At 38.4% G+C, this 27,238-nt stretch overlaps 3 protein-coding genes across 3 annotated transcripts; all 3 read right to left on the bottom strand.

The window, feature by feature from the left end:
• Window positions 1-1,275: 1,275 nt before the first annotated feature.
• LOC122078343 (probable calcium-binding protein CML15) lies at window positions 1,276-14,459 on the bottom strand. Its single transcript, XM_042644295.1, has 4 exons — window positions 11,608-14,459; window positions 11,403-11,483; window positions 7,585-10,159; window positions 1,276-2,335 (listed from the first exon to the last, which is right to left on the bottom strand). The coding sequence occupies exons 3-4, from the start codon at window positions 7,614-7,616 to the stop codon at window positions 1,663-1,665; spliced, it is 705 nt and encodes a 234-aa protein (XP_042500229.1). The 5' UTR covers window positions 7,617-10,159; window positions 11,403-11,483; window positions 11,608-14,459; the 3' UTR covers window positions 1,276-1,662.
• Window positions 4,936-5,604, bottom strand: LOC122078344. Its single transcript, XM_042644297.1, has one exon. The coding sequence runs from the start codon at window positions 5,602-5,604 to the stop codon at window positions 5,197-5,199; it is 408 nt and encodes a 135-aa protein (XP_042500231.1). The 3' UTR covers window positions 4,936-5,196.
• On the bottom strand, window positions 5,625-26,976 carry LOC122078342. The gene is made up of 9 exons (XM_042644294.1): window positions 26,758-26,976; window positions 25,253-25,367; window positions 24,986-25,086; window positions 15,794-15,919; window positions 15,572-15,692; window positions 15,359-15,443; window positions 6,692-6,805; window positions 6,534-6,573; window positions 5,625-6,017 (listed from the first exon to the last, which is right to left on the bottom strand). Exons 1-9 carry the CDS (start codon window positions 26,770-26,772, stop codon window positions 5,865-5,867), a joined length of 870 nt encoding a protein of 289 aa, XP_042500228.1. The 5' UTR covers window positions 26,773-26,976; the 3' UTR covers window positions 5,625-5,864.
• Between the last annotated feature and the right edge of the window lie 262 nt (window positions 26,977-27,238).

The raw sequence follows: 27,238 nt of genomic DNA on the forward strand, positions 1-27,238 counted from the left end.
TACAATTCAGGATCTTAAGAGAATTCATGAATCGATAGGAGTTAAAGTTAATCAGTAATAAATTGAGAATCTCATAAACAAAGAGTCAAGGTTAACGGCTCTAAAAAAAATCGGTTAAACAAGTAGGATTAAGTCAAATTATAGTCAGAGGAAAGTGTTAGGAACCTCGATCGATCCATTAGATTATATTATTCTTCATATTTACTTGCTCAAAATTAAAACAAACATGAAAAAAAAGAGAAATATTTATCTATAAAACAAATGTTAGTATATTAAAAAAACAAAATAAAACACACAATACAGAGCTAGCGTATTTTGGCACTTCCCACAATGGGGGTAGATATGTTATTTTATAAGAAGAAGAAAAGAAGAGGGAGATATAGACACAAAAAGGTGTTAAGTGTATACTTATATAGCCGAGCAGAAAACATTATAGGATTGCAATACACAAATATGGAAATCAATCAAAACTCTTGGATGACCAAAAAAATTAATAATATTTGACAAAAAAATAAAAAATAAAAATTGAGATAAAAAGTAAGATAATACTGGAGCCATTGAATTCAGAATATGATAAAATAGCTCTAGGGTGGGGATCAACTAGCCCTTCTATTTATTTATTTATTTTTTAACATGTACTGGTGGCATGTTAATGGCGTCTCCCTAGTCCTATTCCTATGTTGATAATAAAAGTTTCAAATAAACCTGCCTCTTATTTTACTTATTTAATTAATTTAATTTATAGAGGAAAGAACATGGATTCATGTGCAAGGACGGTGAAGACATTCAATGCATCATATTTAAAAATGAAGAAATGCTTTCTGTGGGAGAGTGTGGCTCTTAGACATGCCCAATGATCAATATTAGTGCATAAAGAAGCATCTACAAAAGCATCATTTTCCATTTCACAAGGGCGAGCCAATCATTTCATCCTTTCATGCAAATGCCAGTCTCCCTCACATAAGTTATTTTCCCTTCGGTGATAAAAGAATAAATAAACCTACCCCCATGCCAAGTCTAAGAAGAAGCTAACTAAGCATAAAATAATAAATGGCAAGGAATTGCTACCAGGTCATGTGGTCCTTGCACGAGTGTGGCCAATGAGAGCATGCGCGGACATCAATAGGAGTGGGTTTTTTGTATTTCATCAGGATGGATATGCCATTTTCCTCCCTCTATGCCCAAATGAAGGCACCACTCGACATGGAAGGATTTTTTTCTCAACAATGAAATCACAATTCACATCATCAAAGCACTGGAGGGTATGATCAATGATAACCAGGAAAAAGAAAATTTTTGAAAGATCTATTGAATGTTCCCCCCTATGAGGAAGGAATTAGATCAGAAATTGCTTCCTTTCTTTCCATTCTTTTTTCTCTTTACAAACTCTTGTTCAAGATTAGCCCCACATTGAATTCCTACCAAGAAACCTAACAAGAAGAACTGATGGGCCATCAGTTCTAAGAAAAAACAACTCGAATTCAAAAACCACCTAATATTAGAGCTGTGGATCTCTTCATCAAAAAAAAAATAAATAAATAAAAAATAAAAAGAGAGAAAAATATTAGAGATTAGATGGAAAGATGATGGTGGTGGTGGTGGTGAAAATGGTGCTTAGAATTGCCATAAAATGTTAACAACCTCAACATACAAATTTTCCGGCTACGAGATAGATGCAAGTCCGAGGAAATCAGCAGCGGATTTTGCCATTATCGTCGCGAATTCATTGAAACTGATAACACCATCACCATCACTATCAGCTTCTCTCATCATCTCTGTAAGTTCTCTATATGTTAAAGGATGACCCATCTTCGCCATTGAACCAGCTAGCTCTGCCGGAGTTATATATCCATTACCATCTCTATCAAAAGACCGGAATACCTCCAATAGTTGTTCTTGATTGATCAATATCTCTTCCTTCATATCTGGTAATATAGCATTCACCAATTCTTCAAATTCCACAGAACCATTTCCATTAGAATCCATGGTAGCTAACATTACATGAATCTGATCTCCTGTTGGTTTTATCCCAAGAGAACGTAGAAGCGCCGCGAGCTCCAAAAGGGTAAGGCTTCCATCAGAATCCATGTCGAACCTCGTAAAAATCTCTTTCAGCTGTCTTAGCTGATTGGCTTGGATTGCAGTCATGGAGACAAAATGGGGAACACAGTAATGGATGATGATGATGATGAGGAGGAGGAGGAGGAGGAGGAGGAGGAGGATAAGGGGAGGTGTGTAAGTGGTGTGTGGTGGAAGAAGAAGCTCAGTAGGAGGAGGGCAGGGAGGAAGAGAGGCCAGGAAGGAAGAGAGAGAGAGAGAGAGAGAGAGAGAGAGAAAGTCAAGTCTTGAGAGTCTTAGGTGGTTTGGGGTGATATTGAAATGGATGGTTTGTTGAAGATGTGGGGTTGGTTGTATTTGTTGTTTAAGAGAGTTGAATGATTGAAATAGAAAACGCGTCGGTGAATATTATGCCGTTGAGTGTGAGAGATAGCTCTTAAACTTAAATTTAAGAGTTCATCCTCTCATTATTAATCGCTTGCACGCCAGGGGAACAGAGGTGTAAATGGATTTTATTCACCTGTGGTTGCATAGAACTTTCATAATATTTTAGGGAGAGGTTCGCCGAAAGGCATGGTGGTAACTGCACCAATGCGGGGGCCAATTGGAGTGTGCGGGCAACCTCATCTCCCACGCTCCATCCCTATGTTGACACTGAGTCAGAGCAGTGTCAACGGGGGATGGAGGGTGGGATATGGAATGGAGTGATCTATTTGGGTAGGTGAGAAAACTCTACAAAAGCATCAATAAGGGTGAGGTGGTCATTTTACACCTCCTTGTGTCTGTGCGTAGGGGTCACGTCGTCTTTCTACTTTATCCCTGCTTAAGGGAGAGAGTTGGACACATCTTGCTTGATTTCCGCAAATTAACGGTATGCACCAATGGGGAGGGAGAGATGGGATGCACAAGCTGATCATTTTTCGAGAGAGTGGATCAAGTTAACCAGATTGATCCACACAAGAAAAAACCCTGTGGTAAATTCTATATATCTGGATCAGATCGTACGAGAACCTGATCCACACTTTTTTTTTTTACTTAAAATTAACCTCATGACTAGAGAATGTCATGGTCAATATGTGGAGGCCTTTTGGGTTGTTAACTAAATTGGTATATCTATCACGATCATAGGTTAGGATATTCCAATATGTATGATTTCATATTGATCTAGTCACCTAGACTTAGTCTATGGCTTGTACACATAATGACAGTTTGCTGTGATCGGTGGTGGATCATTTAAGAAAGGGATTCCTCACCTCAGATCTAATGATTTAGAAAGTGAACATCATCGTTTGAAATTTCAATCTAAATAATCAAATTTAAAGAAAAATTTTAATTTATTAAATCTTTAAAATTATGAATTTAAAATTTGATACATGAACAATCCAAACTCTTCCTTAGGTATTTAACCGTTAGAATTACAATATCACTCCTCCACGTGGGAGGATTTAATGACTTAGGAAACCTCTCCAAGCAGCCATGTGTTGGAAAACTTTTGCCATTTAGTTTCCAGGCAGATCTTGTTAATTAGGGCTATTAACTTAAATTCCCAATTTCCATCTTATGCCAAGGTCTTAAAAGTATTTTTACCTAAGGATCCTTATCAACCTTGTGATTAAATCTGTTATGGAAGAAAATTTGGTATATTCTTATTTAATCACAAATTATTAAATTAGATAAATTTTTTTGACTGATAAATACTTTTGAGTGATCCACCAAGAAAGCTTTCCCGTTTGGCCCACCCTCATTCTGCAATGTGCACAGATGATGTTGCTATTTTGACCATCAAATAGGAGAAAACATTGTTTGGATTATCAGGTCAAATTTCAGAGCCTAACTAAATTAAATACAGCCTTAAAGTCAAACAATTTACAAAATTTTGGCTCCAACTAAACTATTGTGTATCAATATTTGGATCACCCAAAAAAACCTTCCTACGTGCGCCACCTAGTAAAGAGAGCCTAGTGTTTTTTTTTTTATGGGTGGTGGGGGAATTTCTGCCCGTCTACATTCCCACGCCTAAACAAGTGTGGGCCAAATAGTAAAAATATGCCCCCCTACCCCTGCCTCTATTTCCCAACGTGTGTGAGCATTGGGCATGTGGACTAGCAGAATTCTCCTTCCTTTTTTAGGGGAGAGAGTTCCCCTGAAAGGCAGTAGGCCTCTACACCAGCTTGGGGCCAATAGTAACATGTGCAAAAACATCAACAAAGATGGAACTCTACCATTTATGAGGGATGGGATGGTCATTTCACCCATCTGTGTCTGGGTGCATTACCACACTGCCTTTCAAGCACAGCAAAATACACGCACATTTATCTTTCAAAGTTGATTGTCCAAGCGGTTATAGATCTCCCATTCTCATAAATGATAGATGACAACTATAGTAGGTGATTCAGGTTGTCATCAGGCTGAAGCATAGCTATTAAAAGCAGACCAAACCATGAAAAAAATGGTAGTCTTCTTTTTGGCTCGGTTTAAAATCGTAAAATCGGCTTCAAACCAGAAAAAGAAAGGTGGTAATAAGTATTTTATAAGTTCGCTAATGTTCCCTGATTGCATAGCCCTTGCACCAATGCGGGGACCAACAAAAGGGCACACATGGGCATAAACAACAGGTGGGTTTTTTGGGATTTCATAGGAAGCGTAACGAAGAAGTCAGGGTTGGTCCACAATGGAGAACTCTGTATGAGAGTTGGCCCAGGACAGGGTTATTAGGTTTCCATACCAGGACCAAAAAACTAAGGTCACCAGAGAATCATATAAGATGGAATACTGATTTATTTGTACTGTACTCCAGAGAAAAGAGAATATCATAAACCATAATATACTATAACAAGAAAATACCTGTTATGGATGCTCTGTTCTACATACCCTGAATTTGAACTAGAAATGCCTTTTACTATATCCTCTTCAAAATTCGTAAAACAAAGGTCCCTCTGTCAAGGATTTTCATGGAGTTAGGGCCAAGGAACTGACAGAACGTCTTCACTTTAAGAGTTATACTCACAGAAAGACAACAAATCATGTACAATACAAAGGAAAAAAAAATAGGATTGCAGCAACCTAAGAAAAGCGATCATCCGGACTACAACTGTGATCACTGGACTACTACTGTTTGGCAACGACAAAACCATGCACTCATGCTGGTGGGGGTAGCGAAGGCTCAGCTATTTGCGCCTTGCCATTACTGTTTCCTCCGCATCCAACCACCCTGGCACCCACTTCAACAACGCCACCACCCATGCACCTTCTACACCTTCTCAACCACCCTAAGCAGCCTCTGTGCCTGATATTTTCCAGTGGATGAACTTCCCTTCCTCCACAAACCCGACCCAATATGCAAGATATAACTGCCAAAACTGTAATAATGGAAATCACAGCAAAAAATGGCCCCACAGATCCTGAATTATGCCAAGCACTGTTTGATACTGCTTCTGGAGAGATCAATGGTTGCTGCCGTCCCTGCTGATCAGGCATCTGTGGAGTCTCCATGCCAGTCTTAGCAGAGACAATAGCCTCAATCAAGGGGTTCATATATGGATGCATTCATCAATATATCCATAAAATTAATGAAAGTGACACTTCTTTAAGAAAATCATGTGGGCATGAGTAGGCAACAATGGGGAAAAAGAAGCAAAAGCAACTATCAACTTTAAGGAAAGTGTTACTGCTGACTTTTTAATTAAGATAGTTGCATGGTCTATCAAAACTTTTTCATAAAAAAGATTCCATCAAGTAAAGTGAATCCCATGTGGCCTGTCTGATCTTTTTCTTCATCATCCCTTTTTCACTTCCCTGTTCTGTTTTTACCAGAACCACCATCTCTTGGCAGCAGAGAGTGGCATACTCAAGAATGGAGCATACTGGTTGATCAGTGGATCCACAGTCCTGCCAATCTTAGCCCACGCGCTCTGGTGGTAGCTAGCAGTCCCAGGAATAATATACTTGAGCTTTAAGAACTGCCACAGAGAGGTCCGAGTGCCAAAAGAACGAAGAACCATTAGCAATAAATTGAAATTTAGTCAATGCTTTAAATATGGATTGGGAAATTCTAGATGTGAAATGGAGTAGAAAAGAAAACCTTATGCCTGCACTGTTGGTAGAGAGAGTACTTAGTAAACCTAAGCTAACCTAACCTCTATTACTGCCACATATAACAGAAAAGAAGTCTCTGGGTAACCTAAATTAGAAGGCCACACATGCAAGAGGCTCCCAAAGCAGCATTAATCAAATGTCAAAGTAATCAGATAAATGTTGTTTTATCAGCTCTTTCTTCGGAAATTATTTTTTACCTGTATTACATGGATCCCACATTGACCAATGATCTATAAAGTTTGATATCTAGCCACAATTCACATGTGAACCATATGGCAGCTAAAAAGTAACCACCATGTAAATTACTTTACCTGGTTGAAACCTAACATATACAGCAGATGCTACAAGGAAAATAATTACCGAGAAAGAACAAAACAAACCTGCCAGTGCATAAATAATTGTAATATGTTACGTGGCCTCCTGCATCCACCAAATGAACCTTATTGTCATGTTCAAAGTCTGAAAAGAAAATTTTGAAGTAAAGGTGGGGTGGGGGGAAGGAAGGGGGGAGGGAAAAGACTAGGATTGAACTACTGACGAGAGTATTGAAAAGATGATGAGTAAACCCAGAGCAATCTCAGCATTTGCAGTCAGTATGTTGAGGGTAGTTGTATTTGACTCAACCCATAAACAAGGAACCTCCAGATACTTCCTGTTCATAAGAGAGCAATAGACAAGTAAACAGAAAAAAACTTCTGTAACAAAAAGAAGATTATCACAGGCAGAAGATCCTAGCTTAATATTTAGCTGAAGCAGGAAAAAGAACTTCTTGACAAATGTGTAGTCTATCATTAAGAGTAATAATGCAAGGGAGTGGGAAACTTAATCAGTGACAAACAAACATAGAGCAATAAATTAGATGTCTGAACTGGGGAGGCTGGATTGGATGCTGTATCAACCACTGACTATAGAAGATTCTCTTTAAACCCTTCTTCTCCACAACAAGAAATTCAAAACTACATTTCGACTGTATTATATCAGCCTTGTCAGGTGGTGCAAAGTACTATAACTAAGCAGTGCTCAGATCATATGGTCATGGTTTTTATTATATGTACTACACATACTTCAAAAAAATGGCATACCAAGTGCAAACATATGTACATATACATACAAACAACATATATATATAGGGAGGGGGTGGGATTTCCACCTCTCATGAGGGTCAGGGCAGTCATTTCGCCCCCTCTGTGTCTGGGCATAGGGGCCACCCTGCCTTTCATGCTTCTTTATCTTACATATATATGGGCAAACGAATGGTCCCTGCACCAGTGCGGGGGCACACATGGGCATAAAGACAGTGGGTTTTTTGGGTTTCACAGGGGTAAGGGTGTAATTTTGCTGCCCTCTGTGCCTACGCGCAGGGGCCTTTTAAGACCAGGGATCGTCTTTTCCCATATATATAAATATATATATATATATATATATAGTCAAGAGAGAGAGAGAGAGAGATGCAAAAGCCCCATAGAGCCTGTTCTTGGAGTAAGACCCAACAAGGAGACAAATTAAAAGGAATTTCTACAGTTCATATGCTGATGTGCCATAAATTAAAGGTCCTAGGTGAGATACAACCATGAGAGGAGGGAGACAGATTAGACGCAACTATAGGTCTTTCTGTTTTTGGACAACGTTATACAACCCCAGATGTCTAGAGGTATCACCTCCCACACTAGAAATGCAAGTTCCTCACTGCTATCTAGTATCTGCCCCAGCGATGCATGTTAGTATTTACACATCATTGTTTTATGCTTTTTACTGAATAACAATGTTCTCAAACCTGAACTGGACTGGACTGGACTGGACTGGCCTGTTGAACCTGGTTGACTTTTCATCTGCTAAAGGAAATGGGTTGGAATAACCCCTGACCCACCTTAAGAAATTGTTGCTTTTTTAAGATTCATTTAACTGGGGCAGTTCAACCATCAAACCAGCTGAGTCATTGAGTAATTAGATGAATTTCCAGGTGGATATGACGTTTTCAGTGAGAAACCATAATACCTGACACTTTGCATACTCTCCCTTTCTCTTTCTATTTATCTCTTCTGTTCTTCAAACCTTAAAAACTGAGAGAGAGAGAGAGAGAGAGAGAGAGAGAGAGAGAGAGAGACTTCTAGTTTGTTAGATGTCACTCTTCTTTAGATCCTAAGACCCAAACACAGATGTAGGTAAGATGGTGAGATTTGACTTTCCAGGGACACCTGAGAAGTGAGAACAGTGGAATAGAAAAGACATATGATTGCCTCTCCATTCATTTTCTAACAAAAGTGAGCTACGCATTTTGTTCTCTTTCCAAGTTCCCCACTTTTCTCTTATATCTGGTCCTCGTAGCATCAACCTTGATGGCAAACTTCACATCATGTTTTTCACATCAAACCATTGAATCTCCTCCAAATACTTCCACTGCGATTGCTTCACTGCCTCTTGGTCAGGAACAGATAAGGGTCCCAAAAAAGTGGTGGAGGGACCGAGCGAGTATAACAGTGTAAGGCATGGATCACAGTTGGCACAGCTCCTAGGCGAGCCAAAGCAGTGGCAGGGCACCTTGGCACCTAGGCGGGTGCCTAGGCATCACCTAGTCAAGTAAAGCATTTGTATGTGAAAGGGGGATAAGTGGCTCATGTGTAATAAAGAATACTAAATTTCCTCAGTTATAGATATAAAGAGGGGCCATGAGTAGAGTAAGATATACAAAGGGCATATCTATAAATAATATAGTTTACTAATGAAATCTCAATTATTCGATTCAAGAGAAGAACTCTCAAGTTGCAGGTGGACGCTAGAGCATAGTTGTTAAGGCGTCGCCTACGCGCCACTTAGGCGACAAGGTGCTTTTGGGTGGCTTGGGCAATTGGTAGCCTAGTTTGTTTAGCGCACCTAGATCCAAAATATGGTATAAATGGTTTGAAAGGGTGGAAAACAGGGGAAATGATGGGAAAGTAGGGAAAATAGGGCAGCAGCAGCTTAAGGAGGAGAAGAAGCAGAAGCACTGTCACTGGCAATGTCACCGCCACAGCAGCAGCAGCGTAAGAAGAAGATAAAGAAGAAGCAGATGACTCCGAAGAAGATAAAGAGCCACCACCGCCGCAACCATAAAAGGAGGAAGAAGGATAAGAAGTCGTAACAGTGGCAGCAGCAAAAGCTGCCGCTGAAAAAGAGGAAGAGGAGCCACTACCACTGCCACTGTGGCTACCATAGAAGAGGAGGATGAGGAAGGAAGTGTTCCTTCCCAGACTTCCAGTGCTGCCATTGAAAAAGTCGAGACTCGTTCTATGCAACTCGAATTGAGTCTTGAGAGTTCTTTGAATCAAATAATTGAAAATTTGAGACATATTTAGTGAATTTTCTTACTTATTGATGCGGATCCGGGTTCCAAGAACAGGAATCGAATAGCTTAAAGGCCCACCGGGATGCTCAATAAACAATAGCAATAACCAATGGCAGATTCGTAATTAAGTAGAGCTTCAACTAAATGGCAGAACTGTAATCAAACTCAAGTTTCAAAGAGAATGGCAATTCTGTTAATACATAGGAATTTCTAAATAATGGCAAACTTGTAATTTATGAGCTATTCAGAACCCCTTTAGAATTAGATAATTGGCTTAGGACACAAAAAGATTTAAATCAAAAAGAGATAGTTGATTCTGAAAAAGTAAAACAGAGATGGGGTTAAACTGGAATAATAAACTCAAATCAGGGCCTTTATTGTAATATCAGTAACTAGGGCTTAAGTGTAAAAAAGAAAGACTTAGCTTCTTCCTCACGATAAACAGAATCAGGGTAAAGGAGAACCCAGAAATCGATCCAGCCGCCTAACCAACCGTGGTGAATCCAAGCTGCCAATCTTCAAACAGAGGAGCTGAAATGTGAACTACGCTGTTGCAGTCAAGCCTGGCGCAAGTTGCAGAACCAGATCTGGTTTTGAGTCGATTCCCCGCAGCAGATCCACGCTTTGGGGTTAATGTTATAGGGTTTGAGTCGCCTTCAAGGCAGCTCGCTTCAACCCAAATCTCTGAGTCAATCGGTAACAGAACAGGGTCAGCAAGCTTCCTTTTGATGTTGGTTTACCGCTCAGCAGAGAAGGTGAACAGTAACCAATGAAACAAAGAAGAATGAATGTGGGAAATAAGTAGGGAAGAAAAGAAGATGGGAGATCAGAGAAGGAAAGAAGATCAAAGGGGGATGGAGGGAGTTGCAGGCCTGTCAGCATCCATGGTTCAAAACAAAAAAAACCTTAATCAATTTCATTCAATTCTGTCTGTCACTAATGTATTACATGGCTTATAAAAGAAAACTCAAAGCATCACAATGTTAGCTAATTAAAAATTGGAACTAACCTATATAGAAACAGAAATAAAAAATCGAGGCTAAATAAAATACCACAAACTAATTTCTAAGTCTAAAAGGAAAGGAACCAAATCAAAAAATATTATTTCTAAACCCATCGCCCAACTGCATCACTTATTTGTTTTACTTTTATCTTTACTTATTGTAACAAGTTGGTTAGGGGTATTTCTGTCCCCTAACTTAACTCTCTTATTTGGATTTATATATATTGGTAAGAAGCAACTTGCGATAGATTAGTCATTACAATTCACTATCGTAGGCTGCCTCCCACACACAATTCGTGTCACGCCCCATTCACATAGAACCGGACCGGTGACCGGGTCCCCTCCGAGTAACCCAAAACCACCAGGATCATCTGATACAGTAATCACAACATAGCAACCCACACATAACTTGACATAAAATAAGGTAATTCAGCAGAAGTCTTGTCATATATATGTACCTAAAAATTTTCCCCACTTACTCTTGATACTCAAATTGTTATACATAGTATAATTACATGTGGGCCTGTAGGCGTGATATTTACACAAGAAATACCAATTTCAATATCTAGAACACAAAAAATGAAATACATCAAAAGAATAAAAAAGAATAGTGTATTGGAATATCTATTGTTGCCTCACAACACAACTCTCACACGGGCATCCAACTCCGTGGTCAAATCCTTCTGAAACCCACCAATCCCCCACTGGAGGTTCGTCAGTGGACCCCAACACTTGTTCCTCAACTAGGAATCATGCAAAATCATCTAAAAATGGTCTGTATACGAGGGGTGAGCTCACTAGCTCAGTAAATGGAAAGAAAGACTCACAAACAATTACAAATCAAATGATACCATATGCATGAGATTCATTTTAGTCATATCCACCTGAGCAACATTACTAAGTCAAAGGTTACGTGCTACTCACAACTATAATGCGTGTATGCCCCAGGTTCAAGACGCGTTCTCCATCCTGCAATACGCCTATACGCTTGTCGGAGAAGGCCAGCTGTGAGTATTCGAAAAAGTAAATCGTGGTCGAACTACAGCAGAAATGTAAATCGTGGCAGAACCACAGCAGAAAAGTAAATCGTGGCCGAACCACAACAGAAATTAAAAACAGTACGACTGACCCTCTGAATATATCACCAAGGTTTCCAATTGTCCTATTAATCAGCCAGGTGTACTTCTAACCACCACGGCAGTCCGCGACCGACGCTTCCCCCCAGTGATAACCCAACACCTAAACCCCTATTGGAAAGGGTCGTAGCATGAGGGAATGTCAAATTCTAACCACATGCTCCTATATGAGATAATATGACTATAAAGTACTTCTGTGTCTCATTCCACGGTGTACCAATACATTCGTTTCCAAGCCGACTACACATCTAGTCTAGCAACTTAATCACATGCTCAACTAACCATCATCATCCAACAAATGAATAATCCATGCTCATAATTCAATGCAAGAAACAAATATTGGAATTCAAGGTACAACATAACAATTCATGAATGCATCCCATGGCAAACAAGCAATGCCTGAAGATGGCATTAATAGATGGCATGATGATATATATATATATATATCATGAAGATGATATATATATATATATATAATGAAGATGATATATATATATATATATATCATGAAGATGATGCAATAAACGCTCCCAAAATTAAGATCAACATCCTCTCCCCACTTACCTATTCCTGTAAGAGAATAAGTGCACATGGTACGAGTAAGATCCGACGTGCGAAGAGAATTTCTTAAAACCTAACACAGATAAGAGGCTTAGAATATGTCCGTTTCGAACTATAAAATGACGTAAGATATGTCATGACGCGTTTACTAACGCAAAGAAGGCTGTCGATGAGTTTGAATTCAAATGGAGCTCATTTGGACTACAGGTGGGTCATACAGTGGGTTGGAGGACCCACCTGTGCAAACTGCCGAGGCAGACACACCAAGACACAAACGATGGGTGCTACCGGTGGGATTGACCACCCGCCGTAGGACCGAGGCTAACCCAAAACCGGTGGGTGCTACCAGCGAGTTCCCGCCGGTAGGCCCAAAAGCCCAGGCACACGGTGGGTCTATGTACTGCCATCTTACCCGCTGTAGGCCCAAAAGCCCAGCGAGACTGAGGGGGTCACACTGGTGCGTCTACTAGCCGCCGATGCTACCCACCAGTGTTAACGGGTTTTGCTATACTTCCTCTCTTCTTCATTCCACCTCTGGGAATCCAAGGGGGTTGTTTTAACCTCATTTCCACACATTTTAGACTTCTTCCACTTGAATATATCATAGATCTAAGTTCACATCAAGGTTTTGGGAACAAAATCGTACCTTGGCGCAAGAAACCCCAAAAGCTTAGTATCCTCTTTCCTAACTCAAAATGTCACCAAAATACTTTCAGATCTTGGTTTCCTTCCTTAAACCTTGAAAGAAAATCACATAAGGTTTCTATTAACCGTTTGATTTGACTACACACAAGAGGGTTTCATCATATTCCAATGGTTTATGGCATTATTTACCTCAAAACGCAGATCTCAAGGCACCAGTCACTATTCCGGCGATGAAAAGGTAAGGTGCGGCCTCGAAAATCAATGGGGAACGCTTCTTCCCTCTTCCTTCCCTTCTTTCTCTTTTCTCCCTATTCTTTACTCTTCTCACCAAACTTTTGCTGAAATCATAAATGGGAGAGAGAGAAATAAATGCTATTTATATCTTGGATTCCTTTATGGACCAAAGCAAATTAAATCGTGATACTGGGTGGAATAGTCGACATTATCGAGCACACGTGACTTCATTACGACGGGGAACCCACGTTTTCCCTACAGGTGGGCCACACTCTTACTAGTGACCACCCACCAGTTGGCCAAAACAAGGCCAACCTTACTGTATTTTTGTGGGAAATGGGTTCTTACGCATATCTCACTCCCGCCACCTGTCGTGGACCAAGTTCTCATCATCCAATAAGATCTCATACCTTTCCTATTCGTACATGGCTTTGTGATATGTGCAAGGACACGACTTTGGCGTGTGAACCACATCGGGTACAGGCTCAATCTTGTCCGTCCACCCCGCATTTGACGTCACCCTTGCTGTCATACACCATAGGGCACCCGTGTCAACCCTTTCCAGTTCGGACCCTGCAAGACCAAACCGAACCAACCGGTCAATAAACCGAGTTTAGGAAGCAGGGCTCTACAGTTCGGTAGCCTCCCTTTCCCTCCTTTTCTTCTTTCTCCTCGTTTTCTCTCGATTTGACTACTTAGATTCTGGTTTGCAATACTAATAATATGCCCTTTGTAATAATTGCACTTAAATTAAAAGGCATACTTTTACTTTACTCCTAAACCCTCTTTATTTTATAACTAAGGAACTAAGTCTTATATACTATATATAAGCCTTTTACCCCTATTTACAAAAAAACATTTTGCTCACCTAGGTGCGCTGCCACCACACTCTTCTTGGCACCATGACAACCATACGCTTGAATAAGAGAGAACAACTCTCGACTGTTTTCTGATGGCAGCACTGGAAGTCTTTTCTTTTGGTGATGGGAGCTCTTCCTCTTCTTCAGCAGAAACTGTTTCCTATCCATTTATGTGTGTATCTTTAGCGTGTCTTAGTGTATCTCTGATATGATACCCTCCGATACGTATCTTATACGGTGACCGATACCGATACTTTAATCCTTGCCGTGTATTGGCTCTAGGCATCATAAACAAGCAAAGTGACCGATCATCTAAGCCACCCAAAAGCACCTTGTTGCCAAGGCAATGCCTTGACAACTATGGCATAGATAACTCACACATGGAGCAAAAAAGTTAACTATCTGGTGAAGAGGTATAATCACTGCAAACCTTGAAGTCTCAGCAGAACCATTTGTTTCCAACCTTATATATACTGATTTAAGGTGAGGCAGCAAGAGAAATTGGCAAAACCACGGTGACACTATGATGGTGCTTCTATAATAAAATCAACAAAATCTATCAACTCCCCATACCCCCACCTCACCCCCCTCCCCCCAAAAAAAAAAAAAAGACCACGAGCAAACAAAGAATTTCTTCTTCATTTCTAATTGTTTCACAAATATATTTTTATACTCTGTTTTTTAAAAGGGAGAAAGAACTCTGCCAGTCTGGTGGTGCCTACGCCCAGACACATGCGGATGCGAAAAGACCATGCTGCCCCACCGACTCGTGTGCTGAAGATGCTCCTGCACACCCTCCTATTGGCCCTGTGCGCTGGTATTTCCTACACCAGACTTGCAGGGTTCTTCTTTTTAAAAATTTAAATTTCCAAAATTGTAACAAGTTGATTAATCTGTGCTGACAGGTTCAACTAGTAACGGGCCATCCACTCATCTTTTTGGATCATCCAGGTTTCAGAACAATGCTTAATACCTAATCTATAACTCCACAAAATTACAAAACTAATGATAATAATCCTTGTCCATGCAAAGTCCCACACCCATACTAGTAATGAGCTGAATAGAATGAGAAGATAACAAAATCATGCACAGAAGATGACATAAAAACAATGTTCATAAATACCACAATAAAACCATTCACAAAAAGCTTGTGAGAATCTTCTACAAGATCGTAACAAATAATATTGTTCCCTTCATTAGCAAATAACTAAGTACACAAATAAGGAAAATCATTAATTACACAATATTTGGTTTTGTATGCATTGACGCAGATGAAAAGGCGCAAAAATTATACATTTATACAAACACATGCAAGCATAAAAGACCTAGATACTTGGGATTGATGAATCAGTAAGAACAGTTATTTCAACAGCTACAGTTAGACACTGAACATAGAAGCAATCAAATTCACTTGACTAAAGTTATGGCTTTTCATAACGTCTACCTGTACAACGAGGAACAGCCAAAATTACGTCTTAGAAACTTTGCAACATGCTCAAGCGCTCGACAAAGCACAGGTATTAAAGCAACTGCCATGAAGCTTGATATCAGTAGGTAATAGATAAGATAAGAGGCAAGAATCAAAAACAAATTAATTTAAGAACAATAGTACTAAAATGAACTACTAATAAATGGTTTCAGGCCAACTGATGCTTACATTTGAGGTGAAGTTGGGAAGTCGCAAACACAAGACAGTATAGAAAGCACATAAAATCCTTGGTTGTAATTACTGAGTGAAACCACACGTTGAGAGCCTGAAGATTCCACAATCTAGGTTTCTGAAATAAAATAATTGGTTCATGTAAAATGTGAAAATCTATTAACAAAGAAAATGCAGTAATTCCCAAGAGGATGAAACAGATCTTAATGGTAACATTACCCCATATAATGAGTACAAAGAATACAGAGATGAACATGCAGTTCCTTTATAGGACAAGCGATATGCCTTGCTTGAAATATTTCGAGGCGTAAGAGGAAAGATGGCGAGCAAAGCAATAATAAATACCTGCAAGAAAGCAAGCAGATAAAACTGTTTTAGGGAATGCAAAAGCTAATATCTGCAAAGCTGCAAAATATAAATACTAAGATTTCTGCACATGGTTTTCTTTACAAATACAAGGACATTACAGAGGGCAAGTAGAATTTCTGAGCAGAAAAGAGACGGTTCACAAGAAAATGAAAGCGGTGCAGAAATCAATATTCATTGTATGCTATCCTAGTACTCCTTATAAGTTATAAATTAACATATTTTTCTTTACCATACACATCTTTATCTCATTAAAAGTCTTTTATTCCATACAATCTGCTTCAAATTAAATATACCCTATTTATTGCACTTGAATGTCATTAATTGTAATACAAAGATGGTTCGTGAGAACAAAAAAATCAGAATAGATATTAATTTTCATTGTATGCTACCTAGATCCCTTTATTAACTAATATAGTTTTGTTCACTAGCCAAATCTTTATTTCATTTATAACATTTTTTTTCTCAGTTCACGGTTCCACCTGCTTCATTATACATCTAACCTATCCATTGAACTCGAATGTCATTAAATTGTAAACACCTTCAGCACTACAGCAGGTATCCATTTTGATGGATATAGAAAACATGTTATTGTCTCTCGGCATGGACAGGCAACAATTTAAGTACTTCCCCTTCCCTCGAGCACAGTACAAGCAAATAGAGTGGATTCAAAATGTAAAACTACATATCTCGAAAATGACAGTTAGTAAGAAAGCTGAAAATTTTCTATTGATATTATTCTGGAGTCTCCTCCACAGCAGAAAAGAACCCATCAGATTGTCCAAGAGTAAAATAAGCCACATAAACTGGTCCGCAACAGTACTCGTACCAAGAAAATTTGTTTAATAATGAATGTATAAGAAAGGGATTTGTGGAGTATACACTCCAAATTGGTTAATATTGTGGATGCAGTAATTAAGAAATTGCATTAAAAAATTCCCGATTGAGTAAACATTTCAGAGGTAAGGTAGAAGCAATGCAATTAACAAACTCATGGGATTAGGTTATCCAAATGACATGAAGTGAAGAACCCACTCAATGTATGGAGCTTGACACCTACGTTTCACGACCAGAGTTCTTTCGCCCAAAAGAAAAGGGTGCTACTTTATTCATAGATGAAGGGGGCAAGTAAAATTTCGTCTTGCTCTGTGATGGAGATGTTATGAAAGACCAACAAGATCATTGAATCTAAGGATAATATCTTGGTCAACTTCTCAATTTTCTAATATGGTGATGGTGCTTATTGTGAGATATTTGATTCTTCCAAATGCATCATTAAAGCGAATCAAGAGTTGTTGGAAACTCAAAGGGGCATTGTTGATTGCAATAGAAATTTGTGCACCTTACAAGCTTCTCACATGCATCAGACATTTGTTCTCCAAGGACTGATTGATTGATGTATCCTCAAAGCCCAAAGAGGCAGTACCAACAGTGCAACCATAGGAAAAGCCGAAAAGGTCGACACACAAGAAGGTCGCTCTGATGTGGGACAACAATTAATGGTACAAGCAAACAAGATGATTTATATGGGTGAAGCAACAATAGACTCTTACAACATTAATGAATGTTCTACACATTGAGTTTGTTATTCCCTATATATTTCAAGACGGGTATATACCACCAGTGTTTCATCTTTCAAAGTTTGATTCATGATACTGGTGTGAAACATGAGACATTATCCCAAGCTTATCTATTTTTTCCCTTCTACAAAACTCAAGGGTGAGTTTTTTCTCAACACCAGGGGAATTGATATAGTTGCATTAGACATTAATCCCTTATGGAGGCCTAGGCCCACAAGGAATTGGTGGCAGTCCAATGGGCTGAAATTGACCTTTGGGTGCTTAATAATTAAATAGAGTTCTACTTTGAGTTCATTACTTTATTGAGTGAGTTTTCTTAGGAGTCCTTTTATGAGTCAATTAGAAATTTTAGAAGCTTTTATATATGTAATACACCCCCACATCAAGTAAAGAATGTGAGTGTTTTTAAAGAGTTCTGATGCTGTTGAACAGTGCATACGGGATTGGTATCCCAATTCTGATTTCTTCTCTTTTCTTCTGTTCTCTTCCTCTCTCTTCTTCCGCTCACTCACTCTCTTCTTCCTCCCAATGATGTAGATCAAAGCACAAGGAAGAAGAGAGTGAACAAGAATTACTGTTCACATGAACAGTGCTGGTGCCCCGTATGGTCCTTCTAGAAGCATACAATTGTCCAATCAGATTTTGAAGAAAGAAAACCAGAAGAGCACAAGATCTGCCTATCAATTTCAGCAAGATTAGCTCCTAGGATTTGTTTCCTTTTTGGGGTTTTTTTCTTAGGAAGCAAGTTAGTTTTATTGTGAGAGACCCTAGCTGATATAGCCATCCCCTACCCCCCCTTCTTCTACTATCTCTTCTCACCCTCTTCCCTTCTTTATTTTATGTTTTACCTTTGTTATTAAGTGATTGAGTGACCAAATCAAGCCTATTTGAAGCCTTGGAGACCATCACACATTGAAGATTGAAGATCAGTCCCAAAACCAGAATTTGATCCAAGCTGTTGTAGGGATTTCTTTCCCTTGGTCGACAACCAGACCTTTCAGATCTGTTGGCCATTCAACCAGGTCTTTTGAGGACATGTTCATCCCCATAAAAGAAGCACTCGATCAGGCCTTGGTGCCCATTCGTGATCAGATCTACTGGCTACAAGTTTTCTCCATATCAAACTCTCGAAATCCTATTTTTCCTGTTTATGGTATATGTGATCATAATAGGTTTTGTACCTACTTGGTGGGTTCAAGCCAAATTTGAAGGATAGTTTGGGGGTATTATTGGCCATTTTCACCCCAAATTTCAAGTTCATCCGAGCCTCATTGTGTGAGTTATCAATTTTCTCCTATTTCAGCCCAGATTTTCAGATCCTGCCTAGGGTTAGTGATGCGAATACGGGTCCCAAAACTGGAAGCAGACCACTTATGGGCCCATTCCATTGTGTAGAAGCTCAAATCTAAGGTTAGGGGCAATTTTGTAATAAAACAGGATTTAAAGGGGTTGTTTAGGCATGTAAAGAAGATGGGATACCAAGGGAAATATTATCTATTGTTTGAGGACAAACTAGGAGGCAAAGTCAAAGGAAAGGCTAAGGGGTAGTAATAGGGCAAAGGAAGGGTATTTTGGAAAACACCAATGTGACTCTAATACCAAAAACAAAAGATATAAAGAAAGGGGTATAGACCAAGAGACGAAAAGAGGACTTTGCGTCTTCTTCCTTGAGACTATGAACAGAGGCGGAGAATCGGTTCATTTATTTTGAAATAACTCTAGCACATGAATCGATCAGCAACTTTGAGCGAGTGTTCTCCAATCAAATCGCTCTTGTTTCCATCCAAGAAAAGACTGAAAGATCAACGATTACAGCCAATAAGATTTCTGCAATTTAGGGTTGGCAGTAGACGGGTAGAGGAAGAACCAGCTCTGCACCCCGAGTTATTTCTCTCTACAGGGAAGTACTTCAGCCCTCAAACTCTGCAAGTAAGGTCGCTCACCATTGTAGATTAGAATCTCAGAACTTGAGATCGATTTGGATTGGCATGATGGAGACCAACAGAACTCTTCTCAAACCGATACTATCACCAATACAGGAAAGGAAAGAAGAAGAAGAGGAGATAAAGAGAACGAGGGTAAAAGAGAAAACGCACAAAGGGAGGGGGGAGAAGAATGGTTGGTCACACGACCTTGCAAGTACCCATTCGGCACTAACACTGAATTCAATTCATTCTCAAAATCTACATAACAAGTTGGATTTACATGCCTTTTTCTACCAAACTGAAATTAAAACTTCCTAATTAAAGTCTAAAACTAAAATCGAATAAAATCTGATAATATCTTCTAAACCACAGACTAAGATAGAAACACAATAATACTTAAATTGGCAACTCCCTAATTAGCCTAATAACAATCCAAAAAAAAAAAAAAAAAAAAATTATTCCATATTTTCCCTAATAAATAACTCAATCTTTCCTTAATTAAATAAATTCTAAAAGATCCTATTAAACCCAAAAATCAATATACCTGGTTCATCTCAGTCAAGATTGCCCAAAGGGTCAACATGGTTCAGCCTTGATCTGTATCAGTTAGGTCCTATGTGACATAGCCTGACACCACCCAAGAAAATCGATATCATCTCTTTTCCCTCCCCTTCCATTAATCTGATTTCTTCCATCAACAATGCAGTTGTTTCGTTTATCTCAGGTCTAATCACAGATTTGATCATTGGACCTAATTGCATTTGAAATCTATATTCTGGATTTTCAGCATTGGGATAATGCTGTGGTTCTAAAACACACTAACGTGAAGTATGCTAGAAAAGGTAATCTTCCAATTTCTGACAATATTCACTATTGGCCCATCCAAGTGTTAAACAACTCAAATCAAATGTTCAGTTGCAAATTCTGTAAGTTTTTGCAAGCTAACAGAGTGGCAGAACTGTAAATAACCAGAATATTAAAAGTAATTTACTGGTTAAGTGAAGGAAGGATTAGAAAGGAATTAAACTAAAGAAAGGGGACAAACTAGACAATGAAAACAAATAAAGGATAAAACAGAATTTGAAGGGGTACTTTTGGAAAAAAGGTATAATAGGAGGATGAATAAAATAGACGACACTAGGAGTCATCTTCTAACTTCAATACAAGATACCAGAACCCAGGTGGAACACAGCCTCTTGCAGAAGTGAAATCTCCCCCATAGAAAGCTTTGATTGATCTGAAATTTTTGGTGGAAGGTCGCAACTCAAAGCTCTACCAATTCCAACCAAAAGACACTCAAACAGAGACCATAAACTCGAAGGAAATTCCTGCATCAGATCTAATGGCATTTCTCGAATCAGCCTGGTTTGCAGGTATGTTTCTCTACCCTAAGTTATTCTTAGGGACACAAACTAGGCAGGATAAGTCGAACCTATAAGGTTAATCAACACAAAAAATCTCAGGCCTAAAAAAGAAGAATCAATAGAGTTCAATTCAAATCTCCGGTACTGTCAGTACTGCCAGAAACAGAGGATAGCATCAGAAGATGGTTCAAAACTCAACAGCAGGGAGAAGATATACAAGATAAAAGGAGGAACAAGAAGAAAAATAAAGAGTAGTAGAAAGAGTGGAAAGATTGCACCTGGAGGATGGATCAATTCAGGAGTTGAGTACAGAAAGAGGAAGAAGACAACCACATATCAGTAACGTAACAACTCAAATAAACTTCATTCCAAAAAGTCTTCCCATCTCTCTCATTAAATGGTTACATATATAAGAGAGAGAACTAAGTTTCCTAATCAAACTTTAAAACTGAAATAGAAACTCTAGTAACAACATAACTAAATAACAATCAAATATCCCCTACCTATCTCAACTTCCCTAATAAAATCAAATTGTAAAAATAAAAAGTAATCCCAAATTCCTAATATCCTGTGACTGCATCAATCTACAGATCAGTTCAACAATTGGCCATATATAGAGTGCTCAAAAAAAAAAAAATTTTTCTGGTTTAAATCTTAATGTAGAGATCCAACAGCACCAGAGTAGGAGGAAGAAAGGCCAACCCAACCAGGCTCCTATTAGCCCCATTGATTTAAATCATAACCAACCTAGCCAAGCCCCTTTTCTGCCCATCAATTTAAGTTGTATACAGGCCCATACTTAGCCTATATTCTGGTTATAAATTATAACTTAAGCCCTCTACAAGGCCATCAATCTGCCCATCACTAAGGTCCATAACCTATCCCCCGAATGTGGCCAGTCTACATTGGTGGAGATACATGATATTTTGTGGGCTCAATGTTGTTGCCTTGCTTAGAGGATATCTACTAAGTAGAAGCTAATACAGCTTTAGTTGCTAAGTCATTAGCATCATAGGAGTTTCTGTTTTGATTTTCTTTCTTTCGTTTTTAATTATGGACTAGATCTTCTAGGAAGTTATTATTTTGTTAAGTTGTAAGCTACTTAGCAGCTAAGCAGCCTAAGCCTTTCCTTTCCTTGTATGACCAAGCTTCTCATTTACAAATACAACAGTAGGGGTACCATCCCCATGATTTCAGCTAATGGATTCTCTTTTGTTCTCTATGGATGCATGCTACTATGGTGAACCAGAAGACACCCTAGATGGTGAGGAAGCTCTCATAGACTGGTGGTGAAGCCATCAATCCCCCCCCCTGGGTCCTTCTTTCCTTCTTCTTCTTCTGCTTCCTGTGTTCTTTTATCTTCCTTCATATCCCATACTGTCGTGGGAGGAGTTACAGGCTTACAGCAACTTTACTTTGGATCTATTGTCAGCTTTTTTATTTCTAGTACTACTGTTACTAACTCCAGCATAATGCTCAAAGTTCTGTTTTGTTTAATTGCAGAAAACTACAGCTTGCAGAACCAGTTTTCCCCCAATTTTGGTCCCTGTTTTGATCTGATGTTCTAGCCATTCTTAGCCTTGGATTGGGCCCATATTTTGAGGAGATCTGCTGCACCCTCTAAACTCACCTCGACCAGAATTGGAGGTCCATCTGACCTCTGGTCTGAGAGTTATTTCTGATCCTATTAAGTTGTTAAATTCTGTTTCCTTATTAATAAATTTAAACCTCAATCAGATCTGACTAATCCAACAGTTGGATCAATTTGATTTGGAGCATATATTCTTCAGATTCTAAATATTGATCAATCTACTATTCAGTCCCATCCAAGTTTTAGATGTCAAGCTTTTGGTTCAACTCAATTCTGGCCTGTCTCTACTTCATTATGAGTAACTGCTACTCTGTCCTGTGGCGGTTATTGTTCTTTAAATCTTATTTGGTTTAGTAGAACTCAACAAAGCTTCTCATACTCTGAAGGTGATTAAAAACCAATAAACATATAAAACATAGTTTCTTATTCTGATTCCTGCATAACAACTTAAATTTCGTTTCTATTTCAGTTGACAGACAAAACTACATTACTATGATCCCACACTTGTTAGTTTCCAAAACTCTATAAATGACGAATATTATAGACTTCATATACATACTTTACCATAGTTGTCAAGGCATCACCTTGGGGCCTAGGTCTCCAGGCATCTTCTTGGGACCAAGGCAACTCCCCTGGACGCCTAGGCATTACATTGTGGCCTTGTGACAGCGCGCCTTACCTCATATCAATCTTTTGATACTACACAATTTTATGTTGATTTGTGCCTACTGCTTTGTTTGTTGATAATGTGCTTATATTATATCCTATGGTTTGTTTATTATATGTTGGTTTTCTCACATAAGGCCAATACTAGCATAATTATATCATATTGCAATGATATGGCTTCTATGTTGCATATAAGCATAATTATATAAAATTGTCATATTACACATAATGCACTCCTAAGCGAAAAGGCACCCCTCCAACAAGTTGGGTCACCTAGTCGCTTTGACAGCTACGTACCACCTTCAATACATCATACTTTTAAACCCCATAAATTAACATTTCATTCTTGATAGTTTCTTGGGCTGTAAATGGACCAAATACGGGCTGGATATAGCTATATCCATATTGAGTCTCTCATTTTGATATTCAATCAGATATCAGGAATATATCTATCCACATATTCAGTCCAGATTAAATATCCAACTGATACGAAAAGCCATATAACCCTTATACCACATATAATATATAGCCTAGATATTTAGAATGCAAATGTAATATATAGTAATGTAAACTGATCAAATATTAATTGAATTGGATATGGCTTTACTGATATTAGACCAATTATTAATCGGATATGCTATAAACAGGTCAGAACTTAATCCACTATGATATCAGTGTATCAGTCTACAGAATAAAAAGGCTTGATCTGGATACCGAACTAGATAATATCTAGTTCATCTACAGCCCTAATAATTGGTTTCTTATTCATTTAATCACCAGTCTTATAAATTTACCTTTCAACTAATCACTCAAATACAACTATATGATATGATATAATCCAAGTAACCCTATAAGGTTGATGACTGTTTATAGCATTTATTTCTTAAGAGACATCATCAAATAGAATGAATTTTTGACAAAACTTCAGAAAGGGAATGGATTACTCTCAGTGAGGCACATGCCTCAAACATAACTGTCGAGGCGTCGCCAAGGTGACGACTTGGCATCCAGGCGGTTTGCATGAGGCCTAAGCGACAGTCACCTTGTTGCACTACATCTCGCTTTGTGTTTTGACACTTATTTATGCCAAATATCATTTAAGTAATAGATTTACTTAAGATAGTATCATAAATAAGCAAATACCTCCTATTTGAATTCAATAAAAATAGTTTAAAAATCACAATCCAAAAGGATCAAATGTCAACCCCCCCCCCCCAAAAAACCAAAATTGGATTTTAGTTATAGGGGCAATTTCAACTTTTAAATGCTGTGGTTTTTCTCAATTATGAAAATTTTATAAATCCTATCATATTAAAACATTGTTAAAAACCAAAAGTCCTGTTAAATAATATTTTGTTTTGATATCCATAAAATTATTTTCATTCAGGCGATTTTAAAAGCATTCGCGAATTTTAAAATAAGTTTGACTTGAACATAACTTTGTCATTACAACTCAGATTTAAGTAATCTTAGACTTGTTGGAAAGCTGGTTTTATGTTATATACAAAAAGTCTCATGTAAAGTCAAACTTATTCTATAACAAGAGAATTTCTCTAGATGTTGATTTTTTATAACTTAATGTGACTTACTGTTAATTTTTTATGACTTGATGGGGCTTAATGTTGATTTTTTTTATGATACAAGGTATATATAGATTACTAAATAATGTTAGAAAACAGGAAAAATAAAAAATAATATTTAGTAGCCGTGTTCGCCTTAAGGCGGGCGCCTTCTCACTTGAGCACTTAGACAGCCCTCCACCGCCTGTTCGCCTTGGCGCTGTGACAACTATGGCCTCAAATGCTTAAATGATAGAAGATTAGTAAATAATGAAACAAATCCGTGAAGTGCAATTTCACATTAGGAGCTCATTAAAACATTGCTGAATTTCTGTAAGTGCATGGACTTGTCTGCCATACCCAAGCATTGATGGAAAATTGTATGGTCTTTCGGTCCCAAAGCAAAGAACCTGCATTTGTGCTCGGTGTTGTTGATGCCCCTGATGTTCTGATAGTTGAACCTACCACACAAATTTGGGTTAAAACAAGGAAAACAACAAAATTGTGGCTACTAAAGAACATAAATAAAATCATTTGTTACGCATCCATTTATCTTCATTTATCTTTTGTGAATAATGCAGTTCTTACTTAATGTTCAAAGTCTTTAGAAGCTTGATAAAATTGTACCTGCATTTCGTGATCGTGCCTGTTCAGTTGCAGGTGATGCTGAGGATGGTGGAGATGGTCTTGTAGTTTGAGAAAAACTGCTAGAAGGCATTGGCTCAACAACAAGATCAGGAACCTGCTCATACAAAATAATATTCAACTTGTATGAGTAGAAGAGTTATCTAAGCATCACACACTGGAACATGTAAATCTGAATTACAATAAAGGTAAAACCCTAAATCTCAAATTTACGTAAAATCCATAATGTAAGGGAAAAAGAGGAGCAATGAAATCAAAGAATAATGGATCTTACGCCATTTGGCAGCCTATGGGTTTGAGCAGATTTTACAGCACTTGTTTCACTTTTGTTCTGCTTGCAGGGTTGTATTTTATTTTCTCTACTTTTAATTAATCCTGTAATTGATTAAATGATAAAAAATGAAAGAGAATTTGTGAAACTTTTGCCTAGCAGACTAGCATAAGAGGGATATTGACCGAGATTATTTGGTCAAGCACTAATGACCAATAAATGTGCCAATGAAGAGTGAAACAAGGCAAGTTGAAGACTGTAAAGGCTGAAAAGGGTGTACATTGAGGTAGTGAGAAAAGACATTTAAGTTTTCCCAACTTTGAGAAAATTGAGGATGTCAATAGAGTGGAATAGTACAGGCTAACAGGAATCTAGTAGCAGACCCCAAGTCAAGATATATTGATATTGTTTTATTAATTAACATTCAAAAGACGCCAATAGTCCAGACCTCTGAAGTACTCACTAATTGACCTATAACACAACCCAAAATCTACAAAACATGACATAATACCACATAATCAAATTGTTTCATGACTAAAATGCTGTTTGTCTTATACAAGCGAATGATTTTCTTCCGCCCTTTGGAGACTTAACAAGGAAATCCAAGCATGTTTAGACAAAGTTGATTTTCCCAAGTAAGCTACCTGTGACACCATAGAGTTAGAAGAGAGAAGAAAGGATTTCGTACAAAGGGTTTTGGACTTTGCATAAACAAAGGAAGCCCTACGCCCAAGAAAGAAGAATTGAAGGCATCGACCGAATAAAAATGCTTAGAAATCAACATGCAAAGAGGAGTTCCAAATATCTCCTGCATTAAAAATTCCCAACAAGCTTCCAGTCTATGGAAGTCCAAATTCGAAATGCAATTTGAGAAACGCATAAAAATCTGACTAAATTCATGTTCGTTAGCCTAATTCCGTGAAAAACATAACATCCAGAGTCGAAGAAAACAAAGGGCAACAAATTCAGGGAGCAAGAGAAAACAAATCAAATTCTCTGAATTCCAACGAAAACCCAAATAACAAGAGACATAAACTCAGATGAAATTCATTTTCTTCAGTTCTAATTTTATAAAAATCGTTGAGAAAACTGTTAGAAAAGGGAGGCAAGTGGGTCACTGTTGAAACTAGCAATGTAACAGTGGTAGAACTTGTGCTTGAAGTATTCTACGACTTCTGGACTAGAAGCCATGTGAAGAGGGATGAGGATGTTGGACCAGTAATCCGTCCATCGTGAGTCGTTAGCATAGACGTATGAGGCGGCGGCGATCTTCTTTAACCGCAGTGGATCTTGATCATTCCCCATTACTACTACTGATCACTGATTATTATTCCCCCCCTCTCTGAAGTTGCTTCGATTGGAGGTTGAAACTCCAAAAATTTCCCTCTTCTTTCTCTACTTATCTGTTCCGAAGGATTTCAATCTCAGATGAAGAAAAGGAAAAGCCATTTCGGTTTACCAAATTACCCCCACCCAATCGTTGCTTTTTAACATATGGGAGAGGATTCCCTGAAATGAGGCCACCATGACAGGGGTGCAAAGTATCAAGAGAGGCAAGATTTTCACTTTTCATAGGGGTGGGTCCGTCATTTCACTCTCCTTACATTAAGCGCTATACTATCTTTCATGCTTCTTTCACCAGGATTTTTATTTCCGTCACTATGCCTTGTAAAGTTTAACGCTTCACAATTTGCCAC

This window comes from Macadamia integrifolia, chromosome 5 (assembly GCF_013358625.1).
Source record: "Macadamia integrifolia cultivar HAES 741 chromosome 5, SCU_Mint_v3, whole genome shotgun sequence".
Lineage (NCBI taxonomy): Eukaryota > Viridiplantae > Streptophyta > Magnoliopsida > Proteales > Proteaceae > Macadamia > Macadamia integrifolia.